At 34.8% G+C, this 14,317-nt stretch overlaps 1 protein-coding gene across 4 annotated transcripts in view; it reads right to left on the minus strand.

Annotated features, from left to right (window-relative positions):
- KANSL1L (KAT8 regulatory NSL complex subunit 1 like) overlaps positions 1 to 14,317 on the minus strand; it is a 131,794-nt gene that overhangs the window by 62,734 nt on the left and 54,743 nt on the right. For all 4 annotated transcript variants that reach the window (XM_055120484.1, XM_055120485.1, XM_004601324.2 and 1 more), the window contains one exon: positions 3,037 to 3,234. In XM_055120484.1, the coding sequence (XP_054976459.1) occupies positions 3,037 to 3,234 (198 nt within the window). The remainder of the gene's footprint in view (positions 1 to 3,036; positions 3,235 to 14,317) is intronic.

The raw sequence follows: 14,317 nt of genomic DNA on the forward strand, positions 1-14,317 counted from the left end.
TATGTAATACATATAAAATTATTCTCAAAATTTAACATAGCCCCCCAAATTAAAACAGTACATTTCTATCCAAGAATGACAACCATTTTCATTACACATGTGATTAATGTTCACTGCAGGAAATTGCAGCATTTTATAATTTTTTTTTTTTTGCATTTTGGGTCACACCCAGCAATACACAGGGGTTACTCCTGGCTCATGCACTGAGCAATTACTCCTGGCGGTGCTGGGGAGACCATATGGGATGCCAAGGATCGAACCTTGGTCAGCCGAGTGTAAGGCACACACCCTACCCACTGTGCTATCGCTCTGGCCCCCGTATTTTATAATTTTTTGTCTATATAAAAAGAACATGGACTAGAGCAATAGCACAGCAGGTAGGGTGTTTGCCTTGCATACGGCCAAGCCGGGTTCGATTCCCAGCATCCCATATGGTCCCCTGAGTACTGCCAGGGGTAATCCTGAGTGCAGAGCCAGGAGTAACCCCTGTGCATTGTCGGGTGTGACCCAGAAAGCAAAAAAAAAAAAAAAAAATACATCATGCTCTTGAAAATTACTAAAGAATACAATCTTTAGTAATATTTTAGTTAATCTAATATTAGAAGAAATTAAACAGTCATTCATGAAAAAGATCCTAAAACATTTCATGTTTTTTAAAAATAATACTTTGGGGCTGGAACGATAGCACAGTGGGTAGGGCATTTGCCTTGCATGTGGCCAACCCAGGTTCGATTCCCAGCATCCCATATGGTCCCCTGAGCACTTCCAGGAGTAATTCCTGAGTGCATGAGCCAGGAGTAACCCCTTTGCAATGCTGGGTGTGACCCACAAAGCAAAACTATTAATTAATTAAATAATTAAATTTTAAAAATACTTTATTTTAAAATTGCCACATAGTTTTTAAAGTTTACTTTCAAAATAACTAATACAAAACAATTTAAGCATTTTTTTAGTGTTGCAAAAGTCTTTATGGATTAATTTCATTTCTAATCTGAAACATTGACATACTGTCACCTACCTCCAAAATTAGCATCTGAAATATTTTAAGTCATTGGAGATCACTGATCAAGTGTGTGTGAATAATTAGCCCAGAAGAAGAGCATGAAAACAAATCCCTAGCTTCACTCCAATAACTATTTCAGTGTAATTGAATGAAATATTTAAGCCCAAATTCACAGTTGGATACAAAGGAAACAGTAAGAATTAAAACAAAGCAAAATTAAGAAACATAGTTTGAACTTTAAACCAAAAACTAGTATCAACTTTGAAATACAAAATACATATTTTGTAGTGTGAAGCTGTATCCCTAAGACATATATAATCCTGTAATCTATTACCTATTTTTTTTTAGATTTTAAGACAAAATACTCAACATTTATAAGCAAGATTTCTAATATGAATGCACTAGTGTAAAATTTATTTTAATAGCACAGCGGTTGGGCTTTCACCTTTCACACGGCCGACCTGTGTTCGATTCCTCCGCCCCTCTCGGAGAGCCTGGCAGGCTACTGAGAGTATCTAGCCCGCACGGCAGAGCCTGGCAAGCTACCCGTGTGTATTGGATATGCCAAAAACAGTAACAATAAGTCTCTATTAGAGACGTTACTGGTGCCCGCTCAAACAAATCGATGAGCAATGGGATGATAGTGACATCAAATTCTAAAACAAAATTACCTTTTAATGTATGAGCAAATTACCGAATGATTAAAAAAGGCATTAATACCATGAGTCAATGTTATTTTTAAAAACTGTTCCTAGCCTCTAATTCAACAGTGTCTTTTAACTGCAAGCTCATTAATGACTTGAGACAAGTGAATAATTACTATTTAATAATGTATTCTTATAACAAAATCAGCAAATCAAATCAAAGGATTACCTGATCTGTATTCAAGTTCCACTCTGGTCAGTGAATACTAACAAAAGAGCTTTCAAAAAAATATACTTAAGGGCCAGAACAGCAGGTAGGGTGTTTGCCTTGCACACCTCTGACCTTGGTTCGATAGCCTGCATTCCATATGGTCCCTCGAGTACCAGCAGGATTGATTCCTGAGTGCAGAGCCACAAGTAACACCTGAACATTGCTGGATGTGGCCCCCAAAGCCTATATATATATATATATATATACACATACACACATATACATATATATACATATACATATATATGTGTATACATATACACATATATATGTGTATATATATATGTATATTATCAGGGTTGTCACAAATCACCCCTTAACTGTCTTCAGTAACAAATATTGATTAAAAATTCTCCTATGAAAGCAAAAGCAATGACTTATTCATCGGCAACCTACCAACAACATTGATAAGTAATAGCTATTGCCCCTTTTGTGCATTTTTTTTCTGTTTTTCCTAAGGTTAAATCCATCAATTTCAGGATAACAACTTGTGGTTGTTCCCTTACCTAAAATAACCCTGGCAATCCTATTGGAAATGAACAAAATTCTATTCTTGAAAGTCCACTTTCATGGAGCAACATGGTCATTGTCATAGGACTACACTAAGGAAGAATCTATGCTTGGTTAATGCTCTGCTATCATTGATTTGAAACTTCTACTAAATATTTCTAAAACTCCTAGAATATCAGGTTTATTCCCAAACCACCCAAATCTAAATCAAATAAATGGTTTAATTTTGCAGGATAGAAACAGGATAAAATAAAATTCTGGAATTATCCAGAATAGGACCTAAATACCAAAAACTAACTTGAAATTGAAGTAATTTGCATAGAGTATATCTAGCTTCACTTTTATGTATCATTTTATTAAAGAACCAATATTACCTTTCATTAAGAAATCTGTAATATTAATAAATTAAACAACTATTTGGATCATTTTCCCTGTGAACAAAAGCCCAATGATGAGTAATTTTGTTACAAAATAAATTTTCAACCTTGGCATAAGTGAAAGACAAACAAAACAGGTATACAGTAATACTACATGTATTATATTAACCTTAATTATATCAACATTATAATTGAGACCAATCATGTTATACACTCATGTTCTTACATTACCTGTTTCTCTATGTTGCGAAGTAGTAGTGTTGGGCTACTTGGTGACATTTCAAAATCTTGTTCTGGTAAAGGATCTTGACTCTCTTGGGAAATCTGAGGATTCCCTGTAGTGTTTAAAGAAGCTTCTTGGTCTGCAAACTGTATTTGTTTTTTCAAAATGTCTTTTGGAAGTTGACATTCTTCTAAGCTCACTATCTCCTAGGCAAACAGCAATTAAAGAGTTGAAATAAAAATAAATTGACTGCTAGTTGCCCTTAATGTTACAGTGCATTTGAAACTGTAATTCTTATTATCCTGGGAAATCACAAAATGAAGCCTTAAAAGTACAAGTTAACTTTGTCAAAAACTGCTGATTTTAAACCTGCACAGCTAAAATAACATGTGTGACTGATTAGTTAGGCTTATAATATTTTCATATGTTATATACATGACTTATTATTTGTTTTATTATTATTCACAGAACATTTAAAATTAAAGTTTATTATATGCAAAATATAAACATTTCAGAAAATTAAAAACATTTCCTATGTAATCTTTTGATATATATATACACATACATACACATATGTACACACATATGTACATACACACACAGTTTTTGGATCACACCAAGTAGAGACTAAGGGCTAATATTACCAGCAAGACATTGCTTGGCTTACTCTCAGAGGTGCAAGGGGATCATGCAGTGCCTGGGATCAAACTTGAGGCTCCCTTTGAGCTATTTCCCTAGCCCTGATCTTCTGATGTTTTAGACACTAGCATTATAATTTTATATTTGAAAACTACCAATTCTATAAATTAAACTATTAATCTTCACTGCATCACTGTATCACTGTCATCAGTTGTTCATCGATATACTTGAGCGAGCGCCAGTAACGTCTCCATTCATGCTAGCCCTGAGATTTTAGCAGCCTCTCCTTACTCGTTTTTCCCAACAATTGGAGACCCTTTTCAGGGTCAGGGGAATGAGACCTGTTATTGATACTGTATTTGGCATATCGAATATGCCACAGGGAGCTTGCCAGGCTCTTCCACACAACTATCACTCTTACAAACATTAAATGATCTAACTTAATTGTAATTCTTTCAGAGCATTTTAATAAGGAGTCTTAATTGTAATAATCCTGATGCTGCCAGGTTGCCAGGGTTGTGACTGGCAATGATCTCTCTCTCTCTCTCTCTCTCTCTCTTTCTCCTTGTTCATCTATCTATCCCTTTCTATACACATACACATATATATACATATATATACACATGCATGTATATATAACACACATGTATATGCATATATATGTATACATACACATATATATAAAATAAAATAGGCTAAACCAGTGTTCTTCAACTGCTGGTCCAAGGACTGGTGCCGATTTGCAGTGTAGAAATAAAGGAACCAGAGGTTCTTAATAGATTCATAGCTCTTACAAATTCTTTTCTACCTATGCTTTCTATCACATTTCTCGCAGCAAAGTATAATACATACATATAATAATAAGTAAAAATAACCTTATTTTTGAAAAATGCTTAATAATGTCCTATCAGACTGGAACAATAGCACAGCAGGTAGGTAGGGCAGTTGCCTTGCACGTGGCTTCCTGGGTTCAATTCCTCCGTCTCTCTTGGAGAGCCTGGCAAGCTACGGAGAGTATCCCACCCGTACGGCAGAGCCTGGCAAGCTACCTGTAACATATTCGATATGCCAAAATATGTCTCCATTTTGAGACAGTGAAGTCTCAAAATGGAGACATTACTGCTGTCCACTGGAGCAAATTGATGAACAGGATGACAGTGCAACAGTGCGAATGTCCTATGGTTGGAAAGGTTTTAAATGTTTAATGTGGCTACGATTCCTATATTAAAATATAACAAATATTAAGAAGCATACATCTTTCAAAATGAAACAAAAAAAATTGGACTGTTTTGAAACTATACCCAATAGTGTTCAGGGGATTATATGCAGTACTCGTATTCAAAGCAGAAATCAGTCACATGCAAGGCAAATTCCTTACTTCCTGTGCTATCTCTTCGGTCCAAATTGAAAATACTGAAGACCATATTTATAAAGAAACAAAACAATTGAATGTAATGTAGTCAAGGAATACAAGAAAAACTATTTTCCCCTCTCAGAAGAGAAGCTACTGTCCTAACTGTAACAATTTGTTAACAAGATTTTTCTGAGAACAAGGAATGGATGTTGTTAATATCTGCTTTCTTCTCTTAAAACAATTTAAGCAAAACTTGGAACAAGAGTGTGACAAAGGTGCAAATGATAGGTTAAAGACTTAAAACTTGTATATTTACTAGTAGATTTATCATCTGTGTTTATATGTTTTTACCAGTGGCATTAGCTAGGACTTTGTTTAAACAGAATATTTTAGAAAGTGCACCTCTCAATCTCTTCTTCTCTTTATATCTTATAAGGGAAAAGTGGTTTATTTTCCTTTCACAGTACATTAAACAGAAATACTGAATACATATCATTTTTTCTTTTTTTCTCTTGAAAATTTTTTTTCAATACTTTCTTATAACTCAAGAAATTAGAAGAGCAAAGAAATTGTTGTTCTCCCTATTCACTATGACAGTAACTCAACCAAGGTGCTCAAAGACAATTAATCATCTTGATTAATTCCTAAGAAAATTAAAAACTATACAATATTTTTAGAGACTGGGATTTCTTTTGTTTATTTTTGAATACCACATCCTGCTGTGCTCAGGGCTTACTCCTGTATCTATGCTCTAGGTATCATGTTGACCGCATGTAAGGGAATTACCTTGTCCACTATACTACTCTCTGGCCCTGAGAAAATAATGTATTTTGATAGCATAACTTAAAATAAAGTTTCCATAAAATTAATATGATTTTTAAATGCTATGTGGTAGCAGGGGTGGAGAATAGGACATGGAAGAGAACACTATAACAGTGATGGAGGGAAGTTATTAACTGGGAGGAGGAAATGGTAGCGAAGCATTATGCATGAAACATATATATGAAATACATATATAAACCACATATATACATATGCATATGTATTTCTATGTATATATAAGTGGTTTATATGTACTTATTTAGTATATGTATATACATATTTAGTGCTTGTCATGGAGACAGGTTGGTGGGTGGGAGGAAACTAGGGAATTTGATAGAGGGAAGTAGAAAATGGTGAAGAGACTGGTGTTGGAACATTATATGCCTGAACCAAATCATGAATAACTTTATAATTCAGAGTGATTAAATACAATTTTAAATAATAATAAATAATTTAAAACACATGCCCCACTCCTCCCACTAGGCAATGCTGAGACAAAGACTATATTGTCATAATAAACTCTCCCATTTGGAAAGAATGAAAATATACAATAGTAACTAGTCGAAATTATTAAATTCTCCTGGAGAAATATTGTGAGAGTTCCTTACCCTAGATGTGTTCTTATTTTTTCCCCTATTGATCCTCTTATTCCCTGAATGCTATTTCCTTTTCTATTAAGTTCCTTGGTGGTACTAATAGATGCTTTTGTTTTCGTTGAGAAATAAAAAAGCTGACCAGTTCAAAGGTTTAGGTCATAATTCTGAACAGTAAAGGCTCCTTACAACTAGATTCATAGTTTCTTTGTAAGTAAAACTCACTCAGAAACTCAGAAATCAATGACCTGATTTCATACTGTTTCTTCTGACAAAAAACATATCTATAGTTTTTTGAGACATTCTCAAAAGATATGTATATAAATATATCTGTTCAATTCCACCTCCATACTCCTCCCTCTTCCCTTTACCTGATTTTAGTGCTTTATTAAAGCACTTGGCAGTTGGAGATATGCACTAGGGGTGACTCCTGAATCTGGCCTGACAGGTCACTCCTGGCAGTGTTTGGGGGACACTGTGCGTTGCTAAGATCAAACCCATGCCTTCCGCACTCAAAACATGCATGCACTTACCTCACTGAGATATCACTGCCTCAGCAATTGAATTCTGATGAAAAATTTAAATCCTTAGTCTACCCTACCACTGCAGTGTAATTTTATTGGTTCAAAGGTTTTGCAGGGCATCATACCTTTGTTCTATGTTAATCTTGCCATTATTACTTACTGCTCAAGGTTTTTTTCAATTTATTTCATATAAAGTAAGAAGCAGTTACGCCCACTTTGCAAGGTACTGAATTTCTAGATTTTAGGATTTAAACAGGTTTTAAAAAAGATCCAATTAGAAATTTCATCCATTAAGAACATGACTATAAAGTAAAAGCCAGTACGCATGATGATGTTTTGGCAGAGTATAAAGACAATAAATTAAAGGAAAGTGAAAAAGTCATTTTTGGCATAGGAAAGCAAACAGGATGGTAAAGAAACTCTAAAATTTTATTTGTTAAAACCAATACAATCAAAACTTTTGCAACTGGGACCATCTGACTCCAACCCAACCAACTGGGACCATTTAAATGAATTAAACTTGTACTCTTAATTTTTTTGACTCTCTCAAACTATTTGGATTTAGAGAAAAAAGAGAACAGGAAAAATAGGCCAGAGCTGAAATATTTGATAATAGCAGAGAGGATGCTCAAAATGAAAGATATAAAGCTTCAGATTAAATGTGAAGTCTAAAAAGAGTGCCTGCAGAAAGGCACAAATGCATGTTATTCACCTAAAATTCAAATAACTGAATTTCTGACAAACAGGTGATTAAAATTATGCTATATTCATTCAATGAAACTGTACACAGTAATAAACAGGAACAAACTGCTTTACGCATACCTTGCTTCACTGTGTTTGGTTTTATTTGTAACTGAAGGCTGTGGCTGCTAAACCGAATCTATCAATGTTAGTGTAATTTTACAAAAGTATACATTCACTTTGTGTATCATATGTAATTTCTAAATTTTGTGGCAATACCTAGCAGTGCTCAGGGACTACTCCAGGATATGTGTTCAGGGGGTGCACTTGACAATGTCAAGGGACTATACAGTGCCAGAGATCAAACACTGGGCTTGCTGCATGATAAGCATGTGCTCATACTGTTGAACTATCCTTTATCTAATTTGTATATGTACTAGCAACCAAAATAATCCAAATGACTCAGTGATAGTCACTTTATTGTAGTGGTCTGGAACCAAACCTATAATAATATCTCTAGTGTACACAAATTTCTAAAACATGCAAAGTAAAAGTCATCAGATATAAAAGACTACACACTTTTAATCTATATGGAATTCCAGAAATGGTGAAATTATAGTAATATAAAATAAGTGATTAGTAGGATCAATATCTTGGAGTACAAACTACAATTCAGAGAATTGTAGCATTAGAAATATGTATTTGAGAATTTATTTATTTTTAAATCAACAAGATAAATCCATAATTGTAAGACTGGAGAGGTAGTACTTCAGGTAAGGTGCTTGCTTGCATGCATCTGACCTGTTTCAATCTGTGGCAACTCATACAGTCCCATAAGCATGACCAGGTGTGATCCTTGAGTGTAGAGCCACAAATAAGCCCTGAGTATCATTCGGTGTGACCCAAACAAACAGACACAAACACACAAACACACACACACACATAAACTCTATTCATAAAAATTGTAGGATATCAAACAAGAAAATCTTAGTTATCAGAAGGCAGAATATTTACAAAGCAAAAACAATTACACAGAGAAAACTATCAATATAAATGTATTTGATACTACTCATCGGAATAAATAAAACGATGAAACAGATCTTCAAAGTGCTGAGGGAATGCAACTATTAACAAAAATCACTGAGGACCAAGGAGGAAATAAAGGCATATTGAGACACATGAAGAAAATGGCTTAAAATTTCAATAAAATCTAGTTAATAACTATAATGGTTATCGTAGTGCAATCTGTAAATGTGTTAAGTTTTGTGGCTGTACATATTAACAATATTAAATATGAAATACACTACAAAGAAATGTACTTCAGGTCTTTCTTTGGGCCCACCAGAGGTTCTGGAAACACTCTCAGATTTTTTTCCCCAACTCATAGAGGTTAGTGCCAATTTCTCCCCACCCCAACAGGAGTGCCCAGCTTAACATGTAATCTGTCCACGTCCTCTGAGCTCACCAGGTGACCTGGGAATGCTCTTAACTCAGTGCTGTTTTCCCCATCATATAGGGACATATTTATTGTCTACCATCTTCACATCTTTATATACCCTCTTTCCTGCTAGAAAACCACATTCACTGCAAATTCAGCTCATCCCAGTAACTATCCTTTTTTAATGGTTTCAAAAGGGACACACCACCCATAACTTTTTTTCTGTTCTACCTATCCTATTGAGTACTACCTATCCAAGTCTAGTTTCTAGCAATGGAACCCTTGAATCCTGGGTGTCCACTGGCTGGCTGTACCTGCATTTTTATGGTTACCAATAAATAAAAAAAGACCAATGGGAAAAATCCAAGGAAATTAGCTTCTAGGGCACAAGGGAACAAAAGTCCAGGAGTGCCCTCAAGTCTATTAAAAACTTTAATACCATTTAAGGAGAATCTCAGAACAACTATCATTATCATGATTGAGGAAAGAAAGAAGCTCTGGAAGAGAAAATAAACTACAAAGAAAATACACTACAAACTAAACTCCAAGAAAAACTAATGTAAAATATTAAAGCTGCATTGAAAGAAAATTTTAAAAATACAGGAACAAGTTACAGAAGAATTTAGAATGCGAAAGACTCTATCAGTGAGCTTAAAGACTAAATAAAAGCTTGTATCACAAACACAAAAAAGGCAATAGTAAGGCAACTTTTAAAACTGGAAGAAAATAGAAAATATTTAATGGATAACATAAAGAGGTACAATCTTCTAATCACTGGAATACCTGAGAGAGAAAACAGAAGACTAGTGGAAGATATAATAGAAGAAAACTTCCCAAAGTCATTAGAGGGAGACCTGTGCACAAATTCATGAGTCCCCCAAAATACACAAGTACATCCAAATAGAACAAGACTAAAATATGATTTAATCAAATCAAGACCCCAAAAAGAACTGGATCTTATAAACAGCAAGAGAAAAGCAGAATCTAAAATTCAAGGGAAAAAACATCAAACTAACAACAAATCTCTAATCAGAAACCAAAAACAAGAAGAAAATATCACTGTCACTGTATCACTGTCATCTCGTTGTTCATCGATTTGCTCGAGCGGGCACCAGTAAAGTCTCCATTCCTCCCAGCCCTGAATTCTGTAACTGTATCTTAGGGTGATTCAACAACAACAATAAAAATTTAAAAAGAAGACTATTCTTAAAAGATCCCAAAGAGTTCGCTAAAAAACACCAGAAACAAAGTATCAACTACTACAGCAAAGCAGCAGGCTAAAAAAAAAAATCAACACACAAAATCCATTGCATCCCTATGTGAAAATAATAAACTAGAAAAGAAAGCGATCACAGAGTACACTCCATTAAAAATGGTGTCCAAAACCATCAAGTACCTAGAAAATAATCTTATAAAAGATGCAAAAGACCTTTACCATAGAAATAAGGGGATTTTTTTTTTGGTAGAGTCTCTAGGGTTTTCTAAGTACATCTTACTTTTCATGTCATCTGCAAACAGGGATAATTTGACTTCTTTTATTTACAATCTGGATAACTTAATTGTAATGGCAAGAACTTCCAATACTATGTAGAATAATGGTGATAGTGAACAACCTTGTCTTGTGCTTGACAGAGAAAGTTTTTAATTTTTCACTATGTAGTATAAAGTTAGCTGTGAGTTCAGATTAAAGAGCTTCAACTATATTGAGAAAAGTTCCTTCTATCCCTATTTATTGATAGTTTTTTGCACCCAGCTGTGCTTGGGGCTTACTACTGGCTCAGGGATCACAACTGGTGGAATGTGGGACTTAGGGAACCACATGGGCACCTGAATTGAATTTGGGTCAGCTGTGAGCAAGGCAAGTGCTCTATTCACTGTACTATCTCTCCATGCCCCGCTATTGACAGTTTTTGGTTGTTTTTGTTTTTGTTGTTGTTTCCCATAAATGGGTATTGGATCTTGCCAAATGTTTTCTCTGCACCTATTGATCTGATCATATGGATTATATTAAGATTATATGAATTACAGTTATGACTTATGATTCTCTATATTTATAAGACATGTTGCACTGATTAACTTGCTTATAATAAATCATCCTTGCATCCCTGGAATAAATCCTACTTCATCATGGAATATGATATTTTTAATGTACTGTTGGGTTAGGTTTGTTAATGCTTTGTTAAGAATCCAAATCCACCAGCTATATCAATCTATAGTTTTCTTTCAATAGTGTCTCTGTTTTTTTAAATCATAAGAATAATATCTACCTCACAAAAACTGCCTGAGAAAGTTCCTATTTTTCAGATTTTCTGGAAGATATTGAAAAGGATGTAAGTAGGTCTTCTTTAGAGGTTTGGAAGAACTCACTTTAAAACCCATCTGAGTCCCTGGGTTTTGTTTGGGGGGGGGATATTTTTAATTTAACATTTCTATTTCCTTGATAACTATCATTCTGTTAAGGAACCTTGGTTCAGCCTAATAAGGTTATGAGTCCAAAAATCTATTCATTTCTTCTAAGTTGGCCAATTTCATTGCATAGAAATCCCTGGTTATCCTTTGAATTCTGTGGTCACTATACTCACATCTCCCCTTTCATTTCAGATTAGGTTTATTAGAGCTTTTCTCTCTTTGTGAGTCAGCCTAATGGTTTGAAAATCTGGTTTATTCTTTCAAAGAACAAGGCCTTTGTTTCACTGAACTCTGGAATTTTTTTTGTTTCCATTCCATTGTTTTCTGCTCTAAGATTTATTATTTCCTTCCTTCTGTTGCTGCGGATTCCTTTGTTGGTCTTTTTCTAGCAGCTTAAGCTGTACTATTAGATTATTTATTTGGGCCCTTTTTTGCTTCCTAATGAATGCTGCATTGCTATTAACTTCCCTCTTAACATTGCTTTTGCTGTGTATTACATGATCTGGGAACTCATACCTTCTTTCTTGTTTGTTTCCAGGAACATTTAAATTTTTTTCTGATTTCCTCTTTCACCCACTAATTTTTCAGTGATAAATGTTTGAGTTTTGAGTGTTTGAATTTTCCATTTATGCTTGTAGTTAATTTCCATTTTCAATGCATTGTGGTCTGAGGATCATTTATATTTCTATCTTTTTGATTTCATGGAAATATGTTTTGTGACCCAGCATGTGGTCTATCTTGGAGACTATTCCAGATACACTGGAGTGGAATGTGCATTCAACTTCTGGGGGATGAATTGCCCCATATGGATATTTGGCCCATATTTTTCATTTCTTCCTTCAAGGCCTGTGGTTTCTGATGAGCATTTGCCTAGTTGATCTATCCTGTGGTGATTCTGTGTTGCTGTCAATATTTTCTTTCAGTTCTATTGGATCTTGTTTTAAATACTTTGAAGGCCCAGCATTATGTTCTTTAATGCTTAGGAATATGAGTTCTTATTGATATACTGACCCCTTGATCATTAAGAAATGATCATTCCTGTCATTTACAGTCTTTCTCTATTTAAAGTCTATGTTGTCTTATATAAGCATGGCCACCCCAGTCTTTTTAAAGGGATTGTCTGCCTGTAACATTGTTTTTCAGCCTTTGATTTTTGAGTCCATATTCATCCTTACTCTTCACATGTGTCTCTTGTAGGCAGAATATTGGGTTTGTTTTTCTGATCTAGCTTGCAACTTGGTGTATTCAATAATAATAAATTTAGACTATTGATGAAGAAAATAAGTTACATAAAGGAATTAACTGCCATCAATTTGTAGTAGTTATGTCTGTTTGTTTAGTTTGTCTTGCTTTTAAAAAAGCCCTTTTAATGCTTCCAACAAAACTGGTTGAAATTAGAAAGTTTTTGCTTGACCATTAAATTGGGTGTCATGTCTTCAAACATGAATGATAGTATAGCTTAAGGGATTAATATCCAGGATATATAAGACACTAGAAAAATTGTATAAGAAAAAAACCTCCAGCCCCATAAAAAATGAGGAGAAGAAATGAAAAAGGCACATGAAAAAATGCTCCACATCACTAGTCATCAGGGAGATGCAAAACAACAATGAGATATCATTTCACACCACAGAAACTGGCACACATTCAAAAGAACAAAAGCAACCAGTGCTGGTGTGGATGTGGAGGAAAAGGGATGCTTTTTTACTGTTGGTGGGAATGTTTACTGGTCCAGCCTTTCTGGAAAACAATATGGATAGTCATTCAAAAATTAGAAATTGAACTTCCATATACCCCACAATACCACTTCTGGGAATATATCCCAAGGATGCAAAAAAGCACAGTAGAAATTACATCTGTACCTATATGTTCACTGCAGCACTGTTCACAATAGCCAAAATCTGGAAACAACCCAAGTGCCCTAGAACAGATAACTGGTTAAAGAAACTTTGGTATATCTACACAATGGAATACTATGCAGCTGTTAGGAGAGATGAAGTCATGAAATTTGCTTATAAATGGATAGACATGGAGAGTATCATGCTAAGTGAAATAAGTCAGAAAGAGAGGGACAGACATAGAAGGCCTGCACTCATTGTGGAGTATAATAACATCACATGAGGCTGACCCCCAAGGACAGTAGATACAAGGGCAGGAGGATTGCCCCATAGCTGGAAGACTGCTTCATGAGCAGAGGGGGAAAGGCAGATGGAATAGAGAAGGGATCACTAAGAAAATGATGGGTGGAGGAACCAGTTATGATGGGAGATATGTGCCGAAAGTAGGTAATGGACCAAACATGATGCTTTTAATTATATTTCACTATTCTATCTAGTTTTTAGCATCTCATTTAATAGATGTGCTGTGAATCTTATGGGGTTAATATTAAATGTGATTTCCTTCTCTGGTCTTGCTTTCAATACCCTGTCTCTTTCTTTGGCTTTGTCACTCTGATTACAATGTATCGTGGAACTTTTTTTGGAGGAGGGCATCTATTTTGACTGGGATCATTTGGATCTTTTGTATATGAATCCATGTGATTGCATTGACTAGTCATGCCTTCTTGTTCCACAAGACTGATAATTCTTATACTGTTCTCCTGAACTATCCCTCTATTCTTTGATGTATTGTTCATTTATTTTCAAACTTTCTTCACCTTCTGCTGTTCTTAAGAGGTTTCCTGTATCTCATTTGGAGTTTACCCAATTTTTTCCTCATCAATTGTTACTCTACTTTGGAGGCCTTCCACTGAGTTTTTCATTTCACCTACTATATTCTTCAGTTATGTCACTTCTGATTGTTGTTTTCTCACTTGCACTCTCATATTTT

The sequence above is a fragment of the Sorex araneus genome, chromosome X (genome assembly GCF_027595985.1).
Source record: "Sorex araneus isolate mSorAra2 chromosome X, mSorAra2.pri, whole genome shotgun sequence".
In the NCBI taxonomy this organism is placed as follows: domain Eukaryota; kingdom Metazoa; phylum Chordata; class Mammalia; order Eulipotyphla; family Soricidae; genus Sorex; species Sorex araneus.